The sequence below is a fragment of the Mangifera indica genome, chromosome 11, assembly GCF_011075055.1.
Source record: "Mangifera indica cultivar Alphonso chromosome 11, CATAS_Mindica_2.1, whole genome shotgun sequence".
Taxonomy (NCBI): Eukaryota; Viridiplantae; Streptophyta; class Magnoliopsida; order Sapindales; family Anacardiaceae; genus Mangifera; species Mangifera indica.
Genome location: NC_058147.1, coordinates 6,815,848 through 6,843,021, shown reverse-complemented (window position 1 = coordinate 6,843,021; position 27,174 = coordinate 6,815,848). Strand labels below are relative to the sequence as shown.

The window sequence follows — 27,174 nt, the reverse complement described above, 5'->3', positions numbered from 1 at the left end:
GCTGGGGGAAACTTTTAGTTTTTAAAGTTTAGGAGGTAAAAAGAGATAAAATTTTAAGGAATTAGGGTTCTATTAATTTTAACTGTTCATGAGTAGGTATTTAGGATTATCAAAGTTAAAAGAGAGAAACTTGATAATAGAACATACCTTGGGTGGGAAATAGTCCTTTGGCCATTTATATATCATATTTAGAGATGTACATAAAAGAGTTCAAATTGTAAAACTAAATTAGACCGTTCAAATTGTGGTTGTTGCTATGTCTCAACCGTTTAATTTTGACTCAAAGCAAGAATAAAATTATTATACAGCATTTGTACCTAACATGATGTATATTATTATAATAAAATAAACACTCATAATAAATATAAAATGCCTTGTTAGGAAAGAGTGGTTCTGCGTTATAGAAGAAGTAAATTTGTTAGAGTCTATCTAATGATTTCATTAATAAAACAACAGCATATTAATCAAAATTAAATACAAAAATTATATCATTGTTATTTAAAATTCAAAATTTTCTCTTCATATATATGGACAAAAATTTCACTTTTTTTATTCACAATTAATAATATAAGTAATTACATAAATAACAATAAATATTTACAATATTTTTTTGTTCACCTTGAGATAGTATTAATAATAAAAATATGTAAAATTCAGGAAACTTTATAGATAAATAGATGAATAAAATATTAAGAATATGTTTAGTGACATATTCTTCGTTTATAAATACTGTATTTTATTTTATAAACTTATATCATAAATCAAATCGGATTAATAATAATTTTCTAATTTAGTTTAGTTTTGGTTTAAGGTACAAAATATTTTAGTTTGGTTTAAGATTTTATTTTACTATGTTTTCTTTTTTAGTTCGATTTTAAAAAATTTTTAGTTCAAATTATATCAAACTGTATATACAATTAAACAAACTAACGCGATCAAAGATTTTCTTGATAAAAGTGGTGAACGAAAAGATGAGAAGTGGACTTGGATCTTTTGAAGTTTTCTATTAGAAATCGATTTTATATTATTTAATAAATTATCTAAGTAGATAATTACAAAGAGAAGTGGGCTAAATTTCTTAAATATATTCTCCGGGGTTATTAAAAAGCCTCCAGTCTTCCTCTTTGCACTCATCTGTTTTAACACGAAAATCTTTCTTGTCAAGAGCTCCAAGTGCAGATTTTAACTGATTTCGAGACTTGGTATTTTTGGGAATTCAAAATATTTTTTTTCAAAGCCTTGTTTTCACATGAAAAAAAAAAAAGAAAAATCCTCCACTTTTGATAACTTTTCATGGGAAATTTAGATCACTTGGAATTTTTTCCCGCTTGTTTGTCAGAAAGTAGTTTTTTCTCTTTTTAGAAGTATATATATATATATATATATATATATATATATATATATATATATATATATATATATATATATATAAAATTTACAAAAGAATTGAATATGAGTTTTACAAAGAAATTATTAAGATATTTTAAATGTTTTGATCTTGTTAATGTCTCAAAATATCGTTTGCAAGGATAAGAGAGGACTTTGTTAGTTGACGATTCTATATTTTCTGTTAAAATGGTATAGATACATTGAATATGGATGATAAGTATGTAGTTAGGGTTGGATTTAAAGCAAATTTGCACAAGTTTGATACGAGTTTAATTCGAATGAACATAAACTTACATATATGAATTCGAACCCGAATCTAAATTAAAATATATTTAAAAACCAATTATGAGCTCAAACCTGAGTAAATATATTAAAAACAAAATTTAAGCTATATCACACAAACCACAAGTGAACCAAATTTGAATAAACGAGTTTAACAAGTTTGAGCCAAGTTCAACTTATTTACACGAATTAGAGTCAAACACAAGGCGAGTCTGTCAAACCCGAGCTGAGCCCTCCTAAATACAAGTTTCATCTTGTTCAAGTTTAATTTTACTCAAATCTAATCTTACATGTAGTTAAATAGAAGATCATGACTTAGAGATAAAAAAATGACTTATTTAAAAGGTAAATCGTTGTGACAACGCGAATACAAGGTTGCTTTTGTGTATGACCGGTCTTGATCCTGCTAATTCATTTGTTACATTAATCTTAATAAAAGTAAATTGATTCGTATTGTAGAATTTTACTCATGAATTTTCAAAGTTCAACAACTAAGTTAAATGTCAACTTGGTAGGATTTTCGTTGATATGCACTTGGACAAACACTTAGATTTATTAGGAAAGAGACTTTTTGCTATGAATATTATTGAAGTCTATTACGTAATCGAACGGTGGAGGAGTTATTGAATAATTGTTTTAAAGGGATTTATTTACAAATATTGACAATGAAACTACCAAGCATCCATTTTAGAACATGAAGAATAAAAAGGGATTATTATAATATACTTTTAATAATTTATTGAATTTTATATTATTTATTAATTTTATTCCTTGTATATATTTATAATTTTCATTAAACAATTCTATGAACTAGCCAGTGCTCCTGAGGACAGGGCACCTTGAAGTTGCTTCTTCAACAGAGGCATCAATTTTAGCACCCTTAATAAGAGCTCCAAGCAATTCTCCACGATCATAAAAGAACTCCACCTTCACCACTTTCATCTCTTCATTCACCTGTTTCATCAACAAAATATCATCAAACCGTTCATTTTTATCACAAAACTTTTCAAAGTAATCAATTTATATGAGCAATGCTATGTGCACCCATTTTTAGTACACAATTCATATACACAATGATATATCATCATGTAATTAGGTGATTTTAAAACATGTGTCATCATATGATAAAGAAATATTCAATCACATGATAACACTTCATCTGTGTACACAAATTGTGTACTAAAAATGGGTACACATAGTTTTATTGCAATTTATATACCTCAAAGATGCAAATGCCATAGAATTCAATCAATTCTCCAGTGGCAGCATGGCCCTTGAATGGACCTTCCATGTAACCCCAGTGCCTGAACTTGAAAGCGATAACTGGAGGCCCACTGTAAACCTGGAGAACCTCCAGAGCAAACCCTCTTGGAAAAGTTGTGGTCAAAGCTGCGTGAGATGAAACTGATGTTTCTTCTTCAGGATCATACACTCTCAGCTCCTTTGGCAATGAAGTCTGAAAATGCGGATTGTATCCTCCACCAACCTTTCCAATTTCCTGCAGATTCATAGCCTTCCTTCCTGTAGAGTAATTGAATCAGGATCAACACTTTGAGTTTTAATTTATATATTTGGTGTTAATTACCATTCAGGCTGAAGGTATATTTCTCTATATCCATTGTCTTAAAATCTTTGGGGTCCGTCTTGTGCATGATTTCGGTTTCCCATGCCTTGACAAGATTCTGAACTTTTTCTTCGAGTGACCCAGCAGGCCAAATCTTCCAGGGAAAATCACAGATTCATTAGATCATAGAAATAGAACTACATATGTGAAAGAAATTGAAGAAGCGTGGAGAAAGAGAGAGACCTTGGTTCTGCCTTCTTCAAAGAGCTTGTTGACAACTTCATAAGTAGGAGGAGTGCCGAATTTCCAGGTGGTATTCTTCTCATCTTCATCGTTCAAGAAGGAACGATACTTGTCTCCCTTTACACCTGAAGACGCCATTGAAGGAGCTATATGAGCAAGATTAAGATTAATGGTGAAATTTCAAGGTACAGAAGAGAGGTTATATAGGCAAAAACTAGACTTGAAATCTACAAATTTGAGCCTCATGCCATACCAAACCACCCACCAAGTCATCCTTTGAATAAATTGACTATTCAATATGTTATGTTTGTTACAATGAATGGAACCATTCTCTGTGAAATGACAACCATTCATTAATTAAGTTTAATTAAAACTCCGAACTTTAATTAACATAATTAAACTGCTAAAATGGTGTCACACCTGAGAGGCAGACTCAAGCCCAGTTAAACGTTCTCTTGTTCATTCTGCAGGATAATACTGTTAATAATATTTCTTCTATAAATAATATGTTTTCACATAATTAAATATTATTTTATTGTTAATTCAAAATCATTCAATCATTTGACGACATATCAAATATACACTAATTAGTGTATTCAAAAAAGAGATACATAGTTTTATAATTTAAATTAAACACGTTGCTGACTAGTAAGCTGGTAGTAACCAAAACACTTTTGGTCTTCAGAACAAGTATTCCACTTTCTTATGAAATACTACTACTTTTAAAATTAAAAATAAAAAATAAAAAAAAAAGAAATATTGATTTGAGAGCTAAAAATATTAATATTAACTGAATTTTATAAACATGTATGGTCAGAATATTTGAATCTGTGGCATTGAATAAGAAGCGAAAAGATTCTTTCTCTCTATATATTTTGTTTTCTTTTTAAAATTCAACATGGTTGGCTTTGAAAGGTTATATGTAACTTGTCGATAAAAGAATTGTTAAAAACGTGTGCCCATTCATTTTTTTTTTTAATTTCGTAATTTATTATAAACAAGTTTTCAATAAATTATATTTATTAATAATGAAAATTAATTTATGTATTAATAATAATGTATTATTAAATAATTTTGAATTAAAGATAGGTCAAATATTTATTTCTCACTCAAGATTTGATGCAAACCTAATCTTCCAACCACTAATTATAAAAAATTCAAACTCTCATCTATAGATTGTTAAAATTAATAAAAATAACTAATTTTAAGGATAAAATTATCATTTGATTTGGTAATATATTAAAAATAATAAAATATTATTCATTTCCTTTTAGGGTTAAAAAATTAATAATTTCTTCTAATATTAAACTTTAAAAGCTTACATTTTCTCCCCCTAGGGTTTCTACCTTCCTTTTCGACATCCAAATCTGTCGACTTCGCTCTCTCTCCCCTTTTTCGATGTCTTCCCCCCCACAATGAATTATTTTCATCTAGTGACGATGAATTGTCTTTGTCACCGAATGAAAATAATTTATCTTCATTTGGTGACTATTGCGTTCACAATGAGGGAAGACGTCGAAAAGGTGCCAAAAAAGAGGAGAGAGAGAGAAAAACCGATTGGTTTTGATGTTGGAAAAAGGGGAGGGAGAAAAACAATATACCTTAGGAAAGAAAATATAAAATTTCGAAGTTTAATCCTAAAAAAAATTGTTAATTTTCTAAACCTAGGGAAAAGTAGATAATGTATTATTATTTTTAATATATTATTAATTAAATGAAAATTTTACTCATAAGATTAATTATTTTTGTTAATTTTAATACTCTATAGATAAAAATTTGAATTTTTACTAATTAGTGATGAGAGGTTGGGTTTGTACCAAACCTTGAATAAGAACACGTCTTTTGACCTTTAAAATATAATATCATTCAATCATTGTATCATGTAATAACACACATTTAATGTATATCAATTTGTATACTTAAAGTATGCACGCATTGCATTGCTCAACTTTATTTTCAGCAATACAGCTTGGTGAAAGATACTTTGCTTGTTTATTTCATTCATACAATTTAAGGAAATTTATAAGGGTAATTAAGCTTGGTTTGTCTTGTCAACTCAGCCAGTGTTCTTCAGGAAAGGGCAGCCAAAAGCCACTTCCTCATTGCCACTCTCCAATCGACCACCTTTCATAAGACCTCCGAGCAATTCTCCGCGGTCTAAAAAGAACTCAACCTTCACAATTTTCATTTCTTCATCCATCTGTTCCAACACACAAATTTTCTTGAAAATTGTCTTAAGGAATTTTCCAGAACCAAAAAATATGTAGAAGATATATATACCCATATAAGTTATGTACCTGGAAGATGGCAATTCCAAAGAGTTCTACTAATTCTCCAGTGGGGGCATGGCCTTTGAAAGGACCCTCCTTGTAACCCCAGTGCCTGAACTTGTATACAATCTGTGGTGGCCCTGAATAAACCTGGAGAATCTCTAGAGCAAACCCTCTTGGAAATGCTGTTGTGAAGGCCACATGAGATGAATCTGCAGTTTCCTCAGCTGGGTTGTAGCACCTGAACTCCTCTGGTAAGGAGGTCTGCATAAAGGAATTGTACCCTCCTCCAAGCTTCCTTTTTTCTTCCAATGTTATAGGTTTCCTTCCTGCAGAATATTTACAGTCAATCTACCCACTGATCCTTGACGTTAAAAGGTAAATTCAAAGAATTTGTAATTAACTAACTACCTACCATTGAGGCTAAAAGTGTAGTTCTTTGGATTCACTGTTTTATAGTCTTCAAAATTTGACTTATGGAACATCTCCATTTCCCATGTCTTCACAATGTTTTGAACCTTCTCCTCTAGTGACCCAGGAGGCCATATCTTCCAGCAACAAATTTGCAAAGTCAGAAAAAGAAAAACAGATGGAAAAACAACTGGTGTATTAATTAATTTGTGTATGTAATTAAACATAGAAAGAAACCTTGGTTCTGCCTTGTTCAAAGAGCTTGTTGACAACATCATAGTTAGGAGGAGCACCAAATCTCCATTTGGTATTTTTCTCAGCTTCTCCATACAAGTGAGAGCGATACTTGTCTCCTCCCTCCACACTTGAAGATGCCATGTGCAAGAAGAAGATCAATTCTTACAGTTGAGTCTGAGTTTTGGTGACAAAGGAGAGGTTAATTAGATACATATTTATAAAGGCAAAAATCACCTAATACAAAAAGGAAAATTTTAATGATGGCAACGATTTTAGTCCAATTACTTACCCATCAAGCCATGGATAATAGTACAAGTCCAGGATGGCGGCAAATAATAAAAAGGTCAAGTTTCAGTCAGCTTAAAGGAAGGAGAAAATGTTATTATTGAGGGCGTTTGTTTCATTTTGGTTTTGGCAGGCAGCACAATTCGTATTTAATCTCAACACAAATTCATCTAGTAAATAATTGAGTCTTTTTTCATAGTAGCAGGTGAAGTCTCAGTTGTTATATTATCCCAATGGCCAAAGGACTCATTTCCAGCAAAGCATCTTGTTTTCCCAAATACCAACTTTTTAATTATGAAAATCCTAAACACTCACCCATAAAAAATTAAGTCTATTAGTTTTAAGGGAAAAATTATTATTTTATATATAATATTTAAAATAAATTAAAATTTAATTTTCTTTTCTCCCTCTAAACCTTAAAAACTAAAAGTTTTCCCTATAAACCAAGTTTTAAAAATGATATTTTCTCTTCTAGGGTTTAGTTTTCAATCTCCAACGCTAAATTCGATATCATCACCAGCGACGAAGAGTTCCCAACCCATCACCATACTCCGGTGGTCTCTTTTCCCTCCTTTAAAACTCTACACGATGAAGATGTGGTTTGAGAAAACAAAGATGAAAATCTCGTCTTCATCTCCCAAACGAGATCTTCGTCTGTTAGAGTTTCAAAAGAGGGGAGAGAGATCATCAGAGCATGATAATGCGTTGGAGCTTTTTGTCACCAATGATGGTGTCAAAGATTAAAAACTAAACTTTAGAGAAGAAAATATCATTTTTGAATACTTAATATAGGAGAAAACTCTAAGTTTTTAGGGTTCAAAGAAAGGAAAGGAGATTAAATTTTAAGGAGTTAAAGTCTCATTAATTCTAATTATTTATGGGTGAATATTTAAAATTTTTAAAATTAAAAAATAAAAACTCGAAAATAATCATACATTAAGTGGGAATAAATCCTTTTGCCCATCCCAGTTAATTAGTATTATAGGGTCTGGTGTCTATTGACTATTCCGAACCACGTGTATATTTCACCCAAATAGTGGTCGTGGTCATTCATCCGATTTGGGACCAACCACTAAACAACTTGAATGCCCTGCCCAATAAGATTAGGTGTCGTTGCCCTTTTGTATCTCGATTGTGATCTCTCAATTTGTCATAAAATTTCATGTCATTATCATATTAGATTAGATTTTGAATTAAAATTCTCAATTTTGACCAAACCTTTTATCAAAATATCTCAGTTTTTTTAAATTATATTTAAATTAATTTTTCACAATCTAAGTTAATCTAAAATTGTCCCTATTTTCACTTTTATTAGTGTTTTTAGTATTTTAATTTTTTTCATAAATTATCTTATTCAATTATTAACAAAATGCACAAGATAACTCTGTCTTGCTTACAAATAGAACTAAAATTCTTGCGCCAATGCTAACACTACAAAAAATCATACTCTCACTGTTAAAATAAAAATAAAAGACAATTGAAGTAAGTACAATTACACTTAAGGATTTTAATTAGGTCAAAGGACTTATTCATACTCGAGTTTTGATACATTTATAAACTCATATTTATAAAGTTTAAAAAATCTAAAACCTCATTCATGAATCAATTATTGTTAGAATTTTTCATTAGAGGTATGAAAAAAATCATTATTATACTAATAATATTAAAAATATATATATTCATTATTTTTTTCTCCTAAGTTTTAAAAGTTATTAACTTTACTATTGTCTAAAGTTTTCTAACTTAAAAAACTCATATTTTCCCTCCAAACCTAGGATTTTTTCTTCACCCTTCTGACCACTATCTCTGATATCAACAACCTCCCTTCTCCATCCTAAATCTTTGATCGACACACAAGAAGAGATTTGGAGACACCAACAGCTGGAGATCTTTTCTTCGACGAAGAGATCGATTCCGATGAGATCTCTAGTCGTTGGTATCTCCAAATCTCTTCCTGTGTATCAGTGAAAGGTTTAGGATGGAGAAGAGAGATCGTCGACACAAGAGATGGTCGTCAGAGGGGTGAAAAAAAAAAACCCAAGGTTTGGAGGGGAAAATGTGACATTTTAAAGTTAAAAAACTTTATACGTGAAGCTGTTAGTTTTTAAAACTTAGAGGAGAAAATATAATAAATTTTATATTTTTTTAATATTATTAGTAAAATAACGATTTTACCCTTATTTATAATAGAAAATTGTAACGACAGTTAACCTATGAGTGGAATGGGACTTTAGGTTTTTTCAAAATCCGTAGATGTGATTTTGAAAACGTATCAAAATAAAGATGAAAAATAGTCCTTTGGCCTTTTAATTATTGTTAATATTTGTAAAAACATTCAAATTAATTTAGATTAGTTCTATATATGATAATGTTATATACAATTTTATATATAAATAATTATATATCAACCAATATTTAATTATAAAGAAATTTGTTATTATTTATATATATAATTTTATTGTTGGATGTACCCTAAAGCAATTCGACATAGTTTTGAATTGTACGAGATTGATTCAAAATAAAGTTCCTATGAAAAAATCAACTCGGCCATTTTTTTATCGAGTTAGTGGATCAAGTTTGTAAATTCACAGCCATCTTAAACCACAACACCGCTGAGGCAAATTATTTAATATCAGTAATCCCAAGTCCATAGAACCAGAATCCCCCAAAAACACCATTATTTAATAAAGTTCATAATTTGACAGCAAAAAGAAGGAACCAAAGAGAATCCCCACAAGCAAAAATAGCTGTTCGGTCCGCATCATGGTTCGATCCTCTCGAAGAAGATCCCATCACTTGGCTTCCTTCTTTAGTTAACAACAAAACCCTTTAAAACAAAGGGGAAAAATGGGAAAATCGAAGGGCTCAGATGTGAAATAGGTGTGAGAGAGTTATCAGCACTAGTCACTCAGCGTGGTGCATGACTTTCTCAAATTATTCATCACTGCCCGATTCTCTATATATTATCATGAATCATAAAACCCTAAATCTTTGATGTTGAGAGAAGAGGAAAGGAACTAAGGAGATTCAGAGTGACTAGTGGAGGATCGCGAAGCTCTTTATTAATACAAGTTAGAAAGGGCTGGGCTAGTTTAGATGAGGGGTCAAATAAAAATGCCAAGCCTCAAAACCCTAATTACGCTTATCATTGTGATGACATTTCTGCCCTTAAAATTTATTCTCCTATTCCCATTCTAACCTCTTCTGCCACCATATTTATGTTAATGTATCATTAAAATAACAATTAAACTATAATTTTTTATAACAATAAATTACTATATTATTTGTAGAGATATTAATTAAAATAGATAAAAAACTTTCCCGTTAAACCTTTTTGGGCAAACATTTTACACACTTATGTTTATAAGCAAAGTATATGAGAAAATACCTATTCTACCCTCCCTATTGAAATCTAACCTAAGACATTTTCCTCCAAAACATTTCTAAGCAAATTAAATCATAGTCGAGAGCGCAAGCGACTCCATTTCTTGCATTTTGAACTTTAGGCAAAGACTATTTCGACAATAAGATAAGTTTGATTTATTGGCTTAGTTTGAAATGGGTTTAGTGTTTTTTGCATCAGTTTAAGGTTCAATCGACTTAGTGCTTGTTTGTTTTTAGGGTTTGTAGGGTTAAAGGTTTTGGCTTGATTTGTGATGATTGTTTTGCAAATAGTCGTATATTTTGGCCATATTGTTTGCCTAATTGTGTTGTCATCAACGAAGAAGAAAGCTGGATTTGGATTTGTATTCGCAATCGTAAGAAATGGGTTTAGTGTTTTTTACATCTATTTACAGTTCGGTTAATTTAGTGTTTGTTTGTTTTTAGGGTAAGGTTAAGGGTTTCAACCTGATTTGTGATGATTGTTTTGCAATAGTTGCATATTTTGACTGTATTTTTTTATTCAGTTTAGGTGTCGATCGATTTAGTGTTTGTTTGTTTTTAGGGTAGGGTTAAGGGTTTTGGCCCGATTTGTGATGATTGTTTTACAATAGTCATATATTTTGATCGTATTTTTTGTCTGATTGTGTTGTCTTCGATGGAAAAGAAAGTTGGATTCGCATTCGCATTCCAACTATTCATAGAATGGTTTTTTTTTCTTTAACATGGATTAACACTGCAATGTTTAGTTTTTCAAGGCATTCTAGTTAATCATTAGGTTGAGGAAAGGTAGTATAATGATACTCATAGCTTCAGGGGTATTATAAGTGTTTGAAGTTTCATAGAAACAGTTAAATGTATAAGGACTAACCTTACTTTTGTCCAAAATGAGATGTTTAAGAAAGTTGTTTTGGACAATTTTTGGATTTAGAAGTTCATAAACATAACTCTACTTTGATGCATTGTATACTCTTCCGACAAGTTAACAAATGAGTATCAAGAGAGTTATTTTGATTTAGACTTAATGGGATGGATTGTAAATTTGACCATGTTAAATTTGTTATGATAACGGGGTTGAAATTTAGTATGAAGATGGATACAAGTGATTACGTTATGACAAGAAGAATATAGTTGAGAGAGGTACTTTCTAGGTATTAAACATGTGTCGTATGGTGATCTATGCAAAGCTTTTAAACAAAACGCATGATGGAACAATAATAAGGATGCAGCGAAAATAGCTCTCTATATTTGCTCCAATATAATAATGGAATCAAATGATAGGAAAGTCATATCGGAATGCATCATCAATATAGTTGATGATTGGGATATGTTTAATAGATATCTATAGTGGACAATCGTTTTAAGGATGATGACAAAGTGTATAAGTCGAATGATAGAGAATAAGTATGATGAAATTTCAAAAGCATATCCACCGTATAAAGAGGATATCTATGTATTATCTTATGGGATGATAAGATATGTAGTGACATTTTAGGCAACTTAAGTATTAAAATAATAGTAATTTTGCTCTTACATTTTATAAATGATTATGTACAACTAACAACGTATTTTCAATATTGTAGTTATGCATATATGAAAGGGGTTATACAGTTTGAAAGTCTAGAGATAGTATCCTTCGGATGTTAAAACGGAGAAGTTTTGATGACACAAGATGGGAGGATGTCGCACCATCACTTCCTGTTGGCTCAAATAGAGAAGGAGGCCAAAGATGGACGAAGAGGACATTAGAAAGAATGTCAAAAATTAAAGTTCAAAAGCGGTGAAATTGTTGTTTTTAAAAGTTCTAGGGGCAACTAACGTTAGAAAAAGATGGAAACCCTAGGTTTGGAAAAGAGTAAAATATTACTTTTTAAAACTTGAAAACTTTATATAGGAATAAAGTTGTCAATTTTTACAACCTATAGAGAAAATATTGAATTATATATATTTTTAATATTATTATTAAAATAATAATTTTCCCTTCGTCTATAACCAAAAATTTTAACATAAATTAATTCATAAATAAATGTTTGAATTTTTCACCTTCTATTGGTGTAAAACATAGGTAGAAAATAGCCCTTTGGCCTTTAAGAAATGAACAATGACTTTTATTATGTAAATTCAATTTTAGTACTTAATTAGGTGCTATTGGGATCTTCATTTCAAAACTGCACATACTTTTATTGCTAAACAATACCTCAGTATTATTCATTCCACCCAAGAAATATAAGCCACCTCAACTAACAAATTCCGAAGGGCAGATCTAATGAATATAATTGAAAATTGCACATTTTCAAAATTTTAAAACTATCAAATTATTATCATCATGCATAAACGCCGTCTTGTTTTACCCGCTAAAAAATCCAATGTTATAATCTGTATTCAAAGTTTAAACTTCTGTAAGTTCCCCATTTTGCAGCAAACTATAACAAATTCCATTAATGGCCGTATAATTGAGTCTTCCCTGTATACATTTTCGTGGTTAGAAAGCAGCAAACCAAGGCAAAAGAAGAGGTGAGAAAAGAAATTATTAAGAATTCGGATTTTCTGCACATACTTTCGAGTGTAAGGTCTTATCCTAAAATGGCAATAAGATTAGCAACGCCTTCTGAATTTAACTTGCAGGGAAAAAATATGATGAAAAAGTTTATATATCAGAAACCTTTTTACTTCTTGATGCTTTCGATTGGTAACGCGGTCTCTTTTCCCTGGACATACCACTGTCACTGACACTCCCTTCAAGTGCTTTATCATGACCTTCAGAAACTTCTCTCGTCCATGAATTTAAAGGGATAAGATAACTGTCATCCTTGGCGCTTCTCATTCGTTCTTCATGACGTTTCACATTTTCAGATATCTGATGGAAGGTTTTATTGATTTTTGCCATTCCCCTTTCAACCGGTTCAACAACATGTGACACAGTGTACTTCATGTCATCAACAATCTAGGAGAACATATAGAGAAAGCAAGTCAGAAATGTAGTAGAAATCAAAGACTACTACAAAGGGGAGGGGCAAGGTTAAGAGCCGAAATTTGGCCCAAAAAAATCAACTGCAGTTGCAAAAAGTGTGGCAAATAAACTTTCTTACAATTTCACCGCTACCAAGGACCACATCACGAACACTCTGCGTAAAATTCAAGCGATTTTCTTTCTCATCATGTCGGGCAATGCGCATTCTTGTAGATCTTTCACAGTCTCGAACTTCCTCTGGATCTGGAGGTGTTCCTAAAGATGCATAGTCAGACATAACAGCTACATTTCGGACACATCTTTCTCCACGCTTGTAAGGTACAACTGGAAAGACATAAAGATGCACTACAGCTGCAATACCCATCTGCTTGACAAATTGATATGAGTATCTCCAACATATTGCCCTTTTGAATTTTCATAAATTAAATGAAATATAAATTACTAATACTTACTGACGTAATGAAAAACGCTGATACAATTACTTACCTCAATGCAAATGATATAGTCTTGTATTCGTGTTTTCAATTCTTGAGCCAAAGACCCTTTAAAAGCTCCTATTGAGAAAAGAAACGCAATAGCAACACCTTGCCACCAAGTCAGGAATACAATAGATTTGACTGTGAGAAACTTGGCCAATGGTTTAATTGGTTCCAATGCATCTTTAGTAACAGAATAGAATTGTATAAGACAATACAAGGCCCAAGTCTGACTGAAATTAAGAACAACCGCCAAGTATGGATAGCTGCAAGCAAGTCAGATTTTCAGTTCATAAACATATGATAATGAACAATATCATCTAGTGCTGACAGTGAATGATGTGGTAGTGCTAATATTCAGCTATATATCAAATTACTGAATTAGCATATGGCCAGCAACACACACAAAAAAGAAAAAAAAAAAGAAATACACCCATTTAACTATGATCAGCCATCCCATGAAAGAATTAAACATATGCATGGTATGAAAATATTATAATCAGGCAATCTGAGACGTTGAAAGAGTGAACAAGGGCAGCTTACCCGTATCTCCACTCAAATTTCCCTTCTCCGTAAACCCCAAAAGCTTGAAGAATCATGGCTAACACTGCACAGATCATCTTCAGTATCATCTGGAAAATAAATGTTCAACTAAGTGCTTAATGACCATGAAAGTTTAAAAGTTAAAAAAGAAATATTCAAAAGTTTCTATTAAATAATTCAGCACATACATATTGAACAATGCCAATTTTTACAGCATAATAGAACTCACGACCAAGAGACCAGTCCTTTAGAAAGTAATTCAATGGGAAAGGATGTTCTACAACTCCATAGGCATATGCATCTTCCAAAAGAGGTGTGCTGGAAGTGATTATAGTCTTACTTTCCATGAACTCAATTGTACTCTCCTCCCCACCTTTAAGCAACGTTATTTTTGTCAAATTAGAGGCAGATTTTTTTAACATTCACAAGACTATATCACACATTACATCAGAAAACATATAAAAAGAACATTATTGTAAGAGAGGCATACTGAGTAGGAAAAGATGCAAGAAAGGTTTTACTAATAAAAAATTAAAAACAAAAAACAAACAAGAACAAAAGGAAAAGAAAAATAAATTATTAGTCAATAGCATTGAAAGAAAAAATTTTAAATAGTCCGCTGTGGGAAGTTTCTCTGTTTAATTTTTCAGCAGAGGTTTTTACCATTTTGTATGATATATTTTAGTACTATAAACAAAGTATTACATCACACATTATAATTTTAAAATGTTATATAAATTGAGCAATGCAACATTTTCATGGCACTCGCATCATACCTAAGCAGGCAATCAAGTATCTCTCAAAACAGTACAATGCAAATGCTTCATAACAATCTCGAATCACTTCATAGTTGAATGCAGCATTTGAATCCAATAGCGACAGAAACTGCCCAAAAAAGAAAAAAAAAAACATTATTCTGCCACAATTTATGTATCCTAATAATATATTACATGACAATTTTACCGTAATCCAGTATTTCCCCTGAAGGTTGCCACCTTCATCATATCACATTCCATAAAGATATACACATGATTGATTAAAAGACAAAACAGTTCCTAAATAACTCAACAAATCGAAGCATTTGCACAGTAATATTTTTGTGGGGACAGGGACAGGGTGTCTACATAACAATGTGTTATTTATTTACACAATAAAAAAGACATAAAATAATCCCACTCTCAGATAACAAAATTACAGTATTTGCAGACCAACATTTTTCTTGCAGAGAACCTGCTATCACCAGAGCAATGTAGTATTCACTTGGGCACCCAAGGGTAGCTAAAAAGGTCATTAATCAAAATATAGCATCGGATGCATTGATGATTTTTTATTTTTTTCTCAAAAAAGTAAAAATATATCAGCACATACATAGATAACCATGTACTTCATATGGAAAATCTACATAAAAGTAACAACAGAATTCACAATTTCAATAGACAATTAGGTAAACATGACTTTGCTGAATACTGCAGGCCATAAAATCATTGCAGTAATAAGGCAATTCCTAGAAATCAGTTAAAAATTAAAACCTTCAGAATATATGAAGTAGAAAAAGGAACTAGACAAAGTGGAGATCATAGTTAATTTTCATACCGATTCAAGAGCGTACACAGGAACCATCAGTATGAGTCCAATCAAGAACTTCTGCTCCTGAAATTGAACATCATCATAGGCAATAAATTAACTGAAAAGCATAGATGCTCTTAACTTTAATTGGTAAAGATATATGATTATTACACTAGGACAACTTTGTCAATAGAAAAATAGGAGAGTACTACGAAGAGAAGAAAGAAACATAAATAGAGCATAGCAATAATCATATTGTACAAAAGAAAGTTAAGAGTCCTCAATAGAGAATATGAGAATGAACCTCAGGCTGATTGTAAGCAGCTAAATGTTCGAAGATAAGATATATGGAGAGGACGAGAGCAATAACAACAAATATGCTTGCACTGAAAATTGGCCATCTGATGGCTACAACTGAATCTGGCTCGGGATCCACAGTTGACAACCACATTTTCCATGATCTATTTGATGACTCGGCCACGGTTAGAAGAAAAAATAAAGAATACAATATACTTCTCCATCCCATCGAGCAGATCCAAAACTATTTCAATATTTCTATATGCTTGGTCAATGCTATACTTCATTTAAGACTTCATGTCACAAAAACAGAGGGATTTTCCTTCCAATTCTTACACAAACTTTTTTCTCTGTCGTTAAATTTTGTTTCTTCGTTCTAATCAATGTCAATAAGAAAACCCCTCTCATTACAATATTTCAAAGAATAAAATATGTCTATCTTGGCCTTCTTTTGTACTACAACAATATGTTCAAACTATTCTGAACTGCATATGCTCAAGTTCTTTGAAGAAAAGAGTGACAGCTTGCTCCCAGAGACAGAGGCCTGTGATGAGCATAGACAAAGTGAGTGAACAGAGAATAACTAAAGCAAGAAGCATAGTGAATAGTGAAAACCCTAGTAAATGGCCTAGATTAGAACTAGGAGTAAATCCCAAGTATGTGACCTCAAATGTAAACTTGTCTCCTACAATCTAACCTTAAAATTTTCCAAAAACTCCAAAATGTGTAAAGGAAACAAAACGGCATTACCAGAGAAAGATAGGTTCATACATGTAGGGGTGCAGTCTTATCATTTGTGAAAGCATGTAATGATTTTTCTTAAAAGATTAGGGAATAATTATGACAATGCACTTGAACATAACACTACAGATTTATTATTTTTAAAAGCATTTTAAGATTGTTTTCCTTAAAAAGTTTAGCACAAAATTGTAACAAAGCAGTTATCTCGCCCATCTCCTCCATTGGATATAACCAGTATAACCTTGAAAACCATATACTAATTAGCACAATCACTACTTCTTCCAGATAAATCTACAATGATATTATTTCAATTAAAACTTAAGCGGGCTTTAAATAGTTGTGATTGCATTAATGGAATTAAATGAAAGTGGAAGCTGAACTCAGTTTAAAATTTTAAAAATAAGAGAGAGAGAAAACAAGAACCTCAACTAAACTGAACTAGTGATCGGCACTGGGCTTAATTGAGGTGCAATTCACTATAAATTAACAAAATAAAACGGATGTTCGAGTTTTGTAAGCTATCAAACGTACCAAATAGAAAATTAAAATCAATAATAATTGCAAGAACAGAAAAAGTTAATAACCAACACCTAAAAGAAATAAAATCAAACAGTCAAAACCCTAAAATATCAATCAAACCACAAAATATTAAAACAAAACCAAATACAAGCAAACAAAATATATCGATCACTTTAGAGACATGAATTAACTGAAACGAAAGCAAAACGTTTAGGCGCTGGTACCTGTGATTGAATTTTCCCAGGAAAGTATGAGCGCTATCTTCCGGAGAAGATGAGAAAGAAAATTTTCTTCGTTTAACGAAGACGAAAGGAAAGCAAACCGTTCTTGTTGGGGCGGCAGCAAATTGGAACATAATTTCAGTAGGCTTTTGTCCCTTTAGAAAATTGATAGACTACTGTCACGATAGCTCTGAGATTGGTTTTCTCACAGACGAGATCTGGACCGTTGCTTTACTTACTCATTGTGTCTTACATGATGAAGGCGCAACTGTTGTCTACTTTTGGCTCAGGTGTAAGGCTGTGGTAACGAAGTTTGTGACAGTGTTGTGTGTCTGTCTTCTGATTGATTTATATCAGATAAAAAGAAAGTTTTCCACGTCACTATGTGCACGTTGTATCATTAGTCCACGTCATCAGGAGACTGGTAGGCGTTGGTTGTCAGTTGTTATATATTTATTTATGGCGCTTTAGAATGGTAGGTTTTAGGCCTTTTTATGTTGAAAATTGTTCACATTTTAGTCACAAATTTTGCTTCCATCTAAATTATAGCAGAAGTGGTGAAAGGGTAATTTTCTTTTCCCAAAAATATCATTTGATCATATACTCAATTCCTTTTATAAGTATTTTTCAATTTTTAATATCAATAAAATTATGTATATAATTTTTATATTTAATTTTATGTATAAATAATGATATATTAATGTGCTTAAATATTATTTTATCTTTAATTTTTAACTATTTAATCACATAATAAAATATTATTATTTATACACAAAATTGTATACAAAAGTTATACATATTAGTACTCTTTACAATATAATTCAAACACTCTCAGGAAAATTTAAAATTACAACGTATTAATAATAAAAGTAATATTTTATAAATCATGGAATGATACTTCTTCACAAACAAAAATATTCTTAAATCCAATAATATAAGCCTCTTTGATCTTTGATAATCTTTACACTTATTTTATCTTGACTCTTCTCTAATTCACCGTATCTATAGTTATGTGCTTTTAGATTTAAATTAACATTGTTCTACCTATTGTTAGTTGGATTATTTATTGTTCATTAAGTCATGTGGATTGATTGTATATGTTGTCTAATTGTAGTGTTTTGGTAAATATTTGTCGAAATGGATGTAAAATATCGATAATATAAACCGTAAAGATAGTTTAAGTAAATAATCTGATCAAATCCATAATTTTGCCAAAAAACACAATCTTTGTTTAGGATTGATTTCAACCATATTGCGAGAAAGAAGGTTGGCCAAAAGCTGTGTTTTTGGATCATTCGACCAAATTTTTGTGTGGCAAAAGTAAGGTCTCTGAACAAAATTTCGCTAATATTCAATTAATATCTATTATAGAAGTAATGGCTTGATGAGGGTTATAAAGCTATAGTACTTCCCAATATTTGTTTCATATAGTTGGTCAAATATAACTTACACCCCCATTCAACCAACTTTTCAATTTAGGGTATTGACTAAAATTTTAAACTCATTACTTAAGGTTAGGATTTATTTTTACTTAACTAATTTTTCTTCTTGTGTCGTGTAAGAAAAGCATATAATAAGCTAAATGTACTCCATATGTGAAAATGCTAAATGTACATAATTAATAAACTAAAGGCATTAGATATGTAAAGTTACTAGATGTGCATAATAAATCAGATGTGCTTTTAGATCATTTATGGTGTCAAACTATTGTTTTGAAAGCTTGGTAGAACATGATTATGTAGAATAATTTTTTCATGTATAATTTAATTTTTTAATATACATGATACATCACTTAATTTGATTTCATTCTTAATAATTAATTATTATGTGTTTAATAAAAAAATTATTATATTTTATTGGTTAATAACGGGTTTCATAAAACAAATAATAATATTTCAAACAAACTTTAATAATACTACACCTATATTGAGTATTTATTTGTGTTCATGCAAGAATAGTGTGAATCTTTAAAGGAATGGTCTTAAAGTATGCATTATCAATCGAAGTCAATTGTTAACATTGAAACTGAGTTATAATGACTCACTTGGATAATATTAAATTGTGTGATTGAAAATAGTGATTCCTCTTAAATTAATATTGTCAGTTAAATCAAGTCATTAATATTGAAATTATTGAATTATAATGATTCATCTAAATAATGCTATCCTTTAGAATTAGTTGGGTAGATTATAATAATTCTTTTCAAATTAACATTATCTGTTGGGACAAGTCATTAATTTGAAGTTGAGTGATAATGATTCTTCTAGATAATGTTACCTTCTAAAATTGAGTAGTTAAGTTGTAAAATATCCTATAAAATATAATTAACACGTTATTATTTTAGAAGATATCACAAATATCATTAAAAATTTAAGAACTTTCATTTATACCCTTATTATATTATTATTTCTTTAAAAAATGCATCTATTTGTATTAGTAATATGTATGTATCGTTTTTCATTTGTATCGTATCGTATTATAAAATACATATTGTGTGTTGTAAGATATTGATAATTATAGTCCTCGCATACGTAAGATTAGAAAAGCAAACTATCTATTATGTTGATATAGGTATAACTAAAAAATAATTCCAATAGTAATCAAGTGAAAGTAAAATGAGGCAAGGCTACAAATTTTGTGGTATAAAATAAGACAAAATTTGATTGAGTCCATAAGACTTGGTCTAAAATTTTGTTTAAAAGTGTAATTAGAGGTAAGCAAAGTTGGCACATTCATGGTTTGTGTCCAAATTGCCAATCAAATTAGTTCTAATTTTGAAGATTATTATCCTTATCAGATGTATGTGGCAATTGTAAGTCACAATTGATGTGGCTCCCAAGTCTTAATTAAGCTTACAATATTTAGGAATTCTCTCATAAATGGCCTTGAAAATGAAGTCTACTAACATTTAAAAATTGAAGTGCAAACAATTCTAATCCAATACATTTCTCTTTCTGTTTTATTGACAAATTAGACTTTTTTTTTAAATTAAATCATTCACAATAAATAAATAAATTTTAAATTTAATAATCAATCACATAATTATTTAAATAAATAAGTCAAAATTTTAATATTAAAATATTATTAAAGAGAATTTAAAACCTTACTCTTATATTTGGAACCTCACTCTATTGCACTTAGAGACTGTTTGATTCCAACTCAATAAAAATTATCTAGGTAATCTATTTTTTATTATTTATATTATTTTATTTGATTTTATTACGAGAATTTTCTATTACTAATGATGATATAAAAAGTAATGTAGATGATAATCTAATTACCACATTCACTTTCACTATTAAAATATTATCAAAATAATTTTGATTTTATTATAATTATATTTTTATTTATTAATTTTTTAGAACAAAAATAATTTTATTTTTAATTAATATAATAAATCATATAAAAATATTTTAAAATAATTATTGCTAAGGACATTCTAAGTAAAATAATTTATAAGTATTCTTTTAATACTTCTAATTAAACATAATAATTATTTATACTTATTAAATCTTATTAAATATAGTAATCATTTATATCAAATAATTTTTTAAATAATCTATATTTAAAATAATTTTTTAATTTTAATAATAAAATAATACCCAAACTTAACATCCCATTAACGCAAGATAAAAGAAATTATTTTGTTAAAAAAAATTAAATTATTAAATCTTTATATTTTCTTATCCATTTCTTAAAAATAAATATAAACTTTTATTACAAAGCTGCGTCACCCCATAAATACAAGGAAGCTACACTGCATAAATAAATGGAAACTTGTTGCAAGATTAAGTTGAAGACTTGTTCAAACTACAAACAGTCTCATCATCAAACTAAAAATGGGTAGCTTGGGAGAAGAAGAACTTGATCAGATGGTCAGAGACTACATTGAATCTTCTGACTCACACTCTTCCCTCTCTTTCTCTTCTTCAAAACCTCTTCATCCATCTGAATATCTCACTCTACAGGTCCCTTTCTTTCTTTCTTTCTTTTCTGCTTCATATTTGTGTTTTCCGGGTCTGATTTTTCTCTGAACTGTTTTCCTGGTTGGCTTATATATGTAATATAGGGTATCCTTGGGAAAATCTCAGATGTTGAAGCTGAGATTCAGCAGAAAATTTCCATGTACATCAAGAATTCGGGAAGTTTAGTGGAGACAAAAAATCAGAGAAAATGGGCAGCTATGAGACTAAAAGCTGATGGTTTTGAAGCGTCTCTATGCAAGACGACTTGGGACTCTTCTTCTTGTTTTTCCAAAGGTTAGCTTACACAAATTTTCAGTCAGAAAATAAGAACACAAACTATGTCAATATCCTTTTATCTAACTTTCTCTTGTTATGTTCAAGCGTTCCAATCAACAGAGAGTTATGAGTACATTGAAGTTATGGTCAAAAAGAGCAGCATTAATGGCGGCATACCAACAAGGCTGTTAGTGGATATAGATTTCAGGTCTCAGTTTGAAGTGGCAAGGCCTACACAAACTTACAACGATCTCGTCAAGATTCTTCCAACGATTTTTGTTGGTACTGAGGAGAAGCTAAGGGAGATAATATCATTAATTTCCCCAGCTGGTGAGAAATCCTTCAAGGAAAAAGGCCTCCATTTTCCTCCATGGAGAAGTGCCAATTACATGAAGGCAAAATGGCTCTCCACAAACTATAAGAAACTCCCATTGTCATCAAATCAGAGTGAACAAAAAGGCAACGATGTTAGTATAGTTTGTTGTCCTTTGATGACATATTTAGCAAAGGGCAATCATCATTAAGGAAATGCATAGAGAAAAAGATAGAAATTTTTGTGATGATTTTGGATTGAGATGCCAATTTTGTGAAGTGGGTAATGTGTATTTTGTCCTCTATTATAACCCAAAATGTTTTTGGTTCTGGCTAAGTTTTGTTTTCTTGAGGCAAACCTTCCTAGTTTTGAATCTTTGATGTAACTTCTCACTTTCATGTTTCATCATAATAGAGCAATATTTTATGTCTTTCATTTTGTCCTATTGGGAATTATTTGTTACAAGTCTGAAAGAAGTTAAACAATATAATTAATCTGATGGAATGATGATAAGATCAAAGAATTACAAGCCTGGAGGCACTTGTAAAATTGACATACAATAGGCCTCCCTCCATTATTGTTGTTAAAAGTAGTTGTTTTTGTTGTTTGGCCAAAATACATAGTCTCACCCAAGGTTTCACATATCCCTAATCTCTCGTCCAATTTAACTTTTGAAAATTTAAATATCTATCGTTTTGTTAAATTTTATTATTACTATAAAAAGTAAAATCATTATTTAGAAAATTTATTTAAAATCGTATTTTAAAATTATGCTTAATTTTGAAAATGTTTATTTCCACCTCTTAACTTTATATTTTCAAGGTTTAAAAACTGATTTTTTCCCCAAAGGTCTTAGGGTTTCTTTGGCAAATTTTCAAAAAGTCTCACATATTTTTCTTTTTGTCTGTCGCCATCCCAAGGTTTTGAAATATTGTTGGTGCACACCCTAATCTCTTCATCCAGTTGCTACTGTTTTTCTAGTGTCATCCCCTGTGTCTCTGGCCACCAATTTGCCAGAGGTCAAGTTATCATCAAGCCTAGTACCAGTTTTTGACAAGTTCATTCCTTGTTGGTGAGCTTCAGATGCAATTTTTATTCTCCTTTGCATCATTGTCGAGTGCTCTTTCTAGGTTTCTTGCCACCACTGTCCATCGAGATCAAACAAGTCCAACGTACTTCACTTTGTCGACACTGTGACCCCCTTGTTGTCGATGCAAATCCAACTGAAATTTAGCGAGATCTCTCACTCAATTTTGACCCTATTTTGCACCAACAGGAGTCACCATATGGGGGAGAAAGATGTTGATAGCTCAGTCTTGGAGGAGGAGCACATTAACAACAGAGGAAAAGGATGTCAACAACGATTGGAAACTGAAACTGAAGGAGGGGTGAAACTGTGATTTTCTAAAAGGCAAAGGGCGACTGTATATATAAAAAATATAAGAGTTGAAACTCTAGATTTGGGGGAAAAAAAGGTCATTTTTCAAACTTAGAAAATATGAAGTTAAAAGACAAAAATAAAATTTTTAAATAATGATTTTATTTTTGATAATAACAGTAAAATTTAATAGAAATGTGAGTTTTTAAATTTTTGAAAGTGAACATATGAGAGGGTGGGAATACATGAAACGTTGGGTGGGAATATGTGTTTTGGCCTTTTTTTTTTTTCTTGACGTGATTGAATTAATGGGATAATTATTTATTTTATACCAAAAAGTTAAACCCAATAGGCATTCGAAGTTGATGTGTAAGGAAAATATGAATGAAAATATAATATTAAATGTTGGCGTCCTAATCAAAATTGGGGATGACAATTTAGATGATTGCGTTCCAAGTAAGAGATTCAGGAAGTCTTGGCACAATGAAATTATAAGTCAACAGAGCAATTCACAGGGAAGCACAAAGGCCAAAGGGCTACTTCTAATCTCCCCTCCCACCCAAGTTTTAGTATATTCTCAAAACCATACCTACAACGTTTAAAAAGTCAGAAATCCCACACATGGGCTAACTTTTGTTATGTTTTACCCCCACAATTTTAAAAATAATAAATTCAACTTTGTCTAAAGTTTTCTAACTTTCAAAAGTAGTATTTCCCTCCACCCCCCCCCCCCCCCCCCCCAAAAAAAAAAACTTAACGTTTATTTTCTAAAGACTTTCCAACCATCAAAGACAGCGTTTCAACCCACTATCTCATCGCCACCTCTAAAGCTTCCAAATGATGTACTGAAAATGTATCTTTGTCGATTCTAGAAGAATTGACTAAGACCCATCTAGGTTGATTCCGTCGATTCTTATGGAATTGACGAACTTCGTTGATCCTAGAAGAATAAATGAAGATACTTGTTTTTATCGATTCATTTGGAATTGACAAAGACATGTCTTTGTCGTCTCTTCTTGCATCGGATAATAAAGATTTTGTCGCTGATGAGATAGTAAGTTGAAGCGTTGTTATTGGTTGTTAGAGATGATGACCGGAGAACATTTGAAAAATAATTTTTAGTGTTTTTTTTGGGAGAAGGGGGGGGGGGAGTGGGGAATGTTACTTTAAAAAATTAAAAAACTTTAGACAAAAGTGAAATTATTAGTTTTTAAAACTATGAAAGAAAAATATAATTAATTTTATATTTTTTTAATATTATTAATAAAATAACGATTTAACAAATGTTATCTCATGGACGAAACTTCTGACTTTTTATACATCCAATGTGTAACTTTGAGTACACAACACAAAAGACAAATGCATGCTGGTAGATCAATGCCTTCTGCCTCCCATTGAGACTTAGAATTCCACTGTTCAAATTATTATACTAGCTTGAAGAAAGAGTGTGAAAGGGACGACTGTACAAGTCATTTAATTTTAATATTTAAAACCTGGCGTTTGGGTTTGGATTGAAACTAAAAATTGTCTGGTACCGTAGTCCTTGTATATAAAATCCGTATATTTATTTTAAATATATAAATAAATACATATTTGATGTATATTATTATATAATAAAATAATTTTAAATTAAAAATAAAATAATATTTATTTACGTAATAATATATATAAATATGTACCTATTTATATACTTAAAATAAATATATATATATAATATTATTCATTAGATTAACATCTTGCATTCTCCAACTCAAAAAAATCCAATTGCAAATAAAGCCCTTTAATGAGTTCAAGATTAGTTAATTTAAGGTGGATTTAGTTTTAGTAATTTTTATTATTAAAAATAAAAAATCAATAAATTTAAATAATTATTGATTGGATTGATATAATTTAAATATTTTAAAAATTATTAAACATAATTATTCTATAATATTTTTAATATTATGTAATATATAATTGAAAATAAGAGTATTTTTACCTTAAAAATTAATAAATAAAATAAAATTATAAAATCAATATTATTTTAATAATATTTTAATAATAAAATTATGTACATAAATAATGATATATCATCATATAATGTATATTATTTTATCTCTAATTTAAAACTATCAAATCATAACATGACATGTCATTATTTGTACATAAAATTTTTTATATTATATGTACACATAATACAATTTATCTTTTAATTATTAAGGTAGAGTTAGTAATTAGATTTTTCATATATTATTTATCACATTACTATTAATAATAAAGAATTAATACAATTTTTTATTATTAATAAATCAAATAAGATAATATCAATAATAAAAAATATATTAACAAAAATTTTCGATTATTTTGAATCAAACAAATCTAAAAGTTGAATCAAAACCAAGGTTAGTAAATAGTTTTTAATAATGAGAAATTAGATGAGTTATTAATTAAAATAGTCACATTTTTTTATTTTTATACATATATATAACTATATTTTTTTATTATATAAATATAGTTACTTTTTAGTTTGTTTTTATCTCTAAAAGAAGAAGATTTTGAGATTTAAAATTAATTGGGTAGTTGGTCAGTTAGGTTGGCCGACTAACCAAGATCAAACAGGTAGGCTGAGTAGATTGATTTGCCGATTAAATATACTATTTTATATTTCAATTGGATAAATTTATATCTTGGTTAAAAAAATAAAAAAAAATCTTAAATATTTTATATTTTGATATATATATATATATATATATAAAATAAAAAAATAAATTATTTTAATTAATATTCCATATAAAATCACTGGGAGAAAGTTTCTGAAAAATCATCCACTTCGTCGTCCATGCAGCGGTATGCATGCATTCAGGCTGAGAGTGAGCAAATATTGCAAGTTAATGAATCTTCGAGGGAACACCGGCCTTTCAGAAAATGGAAAGTTGGGCGGTACTGGAATTCAGATCTGCCAAGCGAAATGATTGCTACAGATCTCTTGGATTATCAAAGTACAGAGAGGACAACTTATTACTGACTGACCTACCAAAAAAAACTTATTACTGACTGGTTTTACACTCCCAAAGTGAAGAAGCAAAATCTTACGTACGTACTGCTTATAATCCCAACCAATCTACGAGCATTTTGCTGTAAAAGCAGTATCTTGATTATTGTTTTTGTTTTTGGAGGCAGAGAGAGAATAGGAAAGTTTCCATTAATGGCTGGCTTGTCAAAATCTGCAGTTTCTCTGCTGATTACTGCCCCTCTGCTGCTGCTAAAGGTGGTAATAAGTTTTTGGAAGTTCAAACTAAAACTGATATTTTTGCTGGTCTACTTTTAGACACTCTCTGTACACCGAAATTGGTTAAGTTTTTTCCATTATTTCTATGGTCATAATTAGACTACTAATTAGAATAATTATTTTTATAAGAATTTATACAAATGTATATAACCCATTTATATCCTATACCTAATAACAATTGAATTAAAGTTTGGTGAAATTATTCTCGCTCATTCATTAACCGATTTATATTTTCATTTATTAAATTAAAAAAACTGAAACATTAATTCATTTATTAATTTTTTTAGTTATTAATAGAAGTAAAATAGTTATTAAATAAAAATAGTTAAAAAGCTAAAAATTTATTATATTTTTTTTCTTTTATCAGATTCAAAAATCTAATAATTTTCTCTTTTCCATCTTTCGCCCTCTCTCCCCCGAGCTCTCTCCCAACACCCAAGGCTTGGAAAGTAATAAATTTTCTTTTAGAGTTTTGATCTACTCCTCTCCGATAAACAATGACTTTCCAACCATAGTTATTCTCTCTTGGCTAACTTATCTCTCTCTTTTGGTCTTTTTGTCACCGTCCCTTAGTTATC

At 30.1% G+C, this 27,174-nt stretch overlaps 4 protein-coding genes and 1 non-coding gene across 7 annotated transcripts; 1 reads left to right on the top strand and 4 right to left on the bottom strand.

Moving 5' to 3' along the window:
• Nucleotides 1-2,394: 2,394 nt before the first annotated feature.
• On the bottom strand, nt 2,395-3,667 carry LOC123229234 (pathogen-related protein-like). The gene is made up of 4 exons (XM_044654894.1): nt 3,479-3,667; nt 3,257-3,389; nt 2,891-3,192; nt 2,395-2,625 (listed from the first exon to the last, which is right to left on the bottom strand). The coding sequence occupies exons 1-4, from the start codon at nt 3,614-3,616 to the stop codon at nt 2,482-2,484; spliced, it is 717 nt and encodes a 238-aa protein (XP_044510829.1). The 5' UTR covers nt 3,617-3,667; the 3' UTR covers nt 2,395-2,481.
• Nucleotides 3,668-5,380: 1,713 nt separating this feature from the next.
• Nucleotides 5,381-6,614, bottom strand: LOC123230047 (pathogen-related protein-like). The gene is made up of 4 exons (XM_044656149.1): nt 6,397-6,614; nt 6,164-6,296; nt 5,776-6,077; nt 5,381-5,678 (listed from the first exon to the last, which is right to left on the bottom strand). Exons 1-4 carry the CDS (start codon nt 6,535-6,537, stop codon nt 5,535-5,537), a joined length of 720 nt encoding a protein of 239 aa, XP_044512084.1. The 5' UTR covers nt 6,538-6,614; the 3' UTR covers nt 5,381-5,534.
• A 2,928-nt stretch (nt 6,615-9,542) lies between these two features.
• LOC123230236 lies at nt 9,543-9,631 on the bottom strand. The gene has a single exon (XR_006505048.1). It is a non-coding gene; the product is annotated as a small nucleolar RNA Z221/R21b (small nucleolar RNA).
• Nucleotides 9,632-12,577: 2,946 nt separating this feature from the next.
• On the bottom strand, nt 12,578-17,651 carry LOC123229834 (protein LAZ1 homolog 1-like). Of its 2 annotated transcripts, XM_044655816.1 has the most exons (10): nt 17,400-17,651; nt 17,080-17,132; nt 15,923-16,459; nt 15,646-15,702; nt 14,829-14,937; nt 14,241-14,425; nt 14,053-14,141; nt 13,520-13,775; nt 13,152-13,397; nt 12,578-13,006 (listed from the first exon to the last, which is right to left on the bottom strand). In XM_044655816.1, the coding sequence occupies exons 3-10, from the start codon at nt 16,142-16,144 to the stop codon at nt 12,710-12,712; spliced, it is 1,461 nt and encodes a 486-aa protein (XP_044511751.1). In that variant the 5' UTR covers nt 16,145-16,459; nt 17,080-17,132; nt 17,400-17,651; the 3' UTR covers nt 12,578-12,709. The 2 variants fall into 2 exon arrangements, with proteins under 2 accessions (XP_044511751.1, XP_044511750.1); XM_044655815.1 differs by lacking the exon at nt 17,080-17,132 and having other exon boundaries at nt 17,400-17,649.
• A 3,520-nt stretch (nt 17,652-21,171) lies between these two features.
• LOC123230134 lies at nt 21,172-22,180 on the top strand. 2 transcript variants are annotated; one of them, XM_044656265.1, is made up of 3 exons: nt 21,172-21,364; nt 21,466-21,655; nt 21,758-22,180. In XM_044656265.1, the coding sequence occupies exons 1-3, from the start codon at nt 21,236-21,238 to the stop codon at nt 22,159-22,161; spliced, it is 723 nt and encodes a 240-aa protein (XP_044512200.1). In that variant the 5' UTR covers nt 21,172-21,235; the 3' UTR covers nt 22,162-22,180. The 2 variants fall into 2 exon arrangements, with proteins under 2 accessions (XP_044512200.1, XP_044512199.1); XM_044656264.1 differs by having other exon boundaries at nt 21,743-22,180.
• The last annotated feature ends 4,994 nt before the right edge of the window (nt 22,181-27,174 follow it).

Bases quoted from the DNA above. Each gene is read 5' to 3' on its own strand.
- LOC123230134 (XM_044656264.1), top strand. From the start codon at position 21,236: ATGGGTAGCTTGGGAGAAGAAGAACTTGATCAGATGGTCAGAGACTAC. The intron at 21,365-21,465 runs GTCCCTTTCTTT...TATGTAATATAG, and splicing joins CTGAATATCTCACTCTACAG to GGTATCCTTGGGAAAATCTC. The intron at 21,656-21,742 runs GTTAGCTTACAC...GTTATGTTCAAG, and splicing joins TTCTTCTTGTTTTTCCAAAG to CGTTCCAATCAACAGAGAGT.
- LOC123230047 (XM_044656149.1), bottom strand. From the start codon at position 6,537: ATGGCATCTTCAAGTGTGGAGGGAGGAGACAAGTATCGCTCTCACTTG. The intron at 6,078-6,163 runs GTAGGTAGTTAG...AATATTCTGCAG, and splicing joins CTACACTTTTAGCCTCAATG to GAAGGAAACCTATAACATTG. The intron at 5,679-5,775 runs GTACATAACTTA...GTGTTGGAACAG, and splicing joins TTGGAATTGCCATCTTCCAG to ATGGATGAAGAAATGAAAAT.
- LOC123229234 (XM_044654894.1), bottom strand. From the start codon at position 3,616: ATGGCGTCTTCAGGTGTAAAGGGAGACAAGTATCGTTCCTTCTTGAAC. The intron at 3,390-3,478 runs GTCTCTCTCTTT...TTTCCCTGGAAG, and splicing joins TTGAAGAAGGCAGAACCAAG to ATTTGGCCTGCTGGGTCACT. The intron at 3,193-3,256 runs GTAATTAACACC...ATTACTCTACAG, and splicing joins ATATACCTTCAGCCTGAATG to GAAGGAAGGCTATGAATCTG.
- LOC123229834 (XM_044655816.1), bottom strand. From the start codon at position 16,144: ATGGGATGGAGAAGTATATTGTATTCTTTATTTTTTCTTCTAACCGTG. The intron at 15,703-15,922 runs GTTCATTCTCAT...GTTCAATTTCAG, and splicing joins CTGCTTACAATCAGCCTGAG to GAGCAGAAGTTCTTGATTGG. The intron at 13,398-13,519 runs GTAAGTAATTGT...TTTGTCAAGCAG, and splicing joins ACTATATCATTTGCATTGAG to ATGGGTATTGCAGCTGTAGT.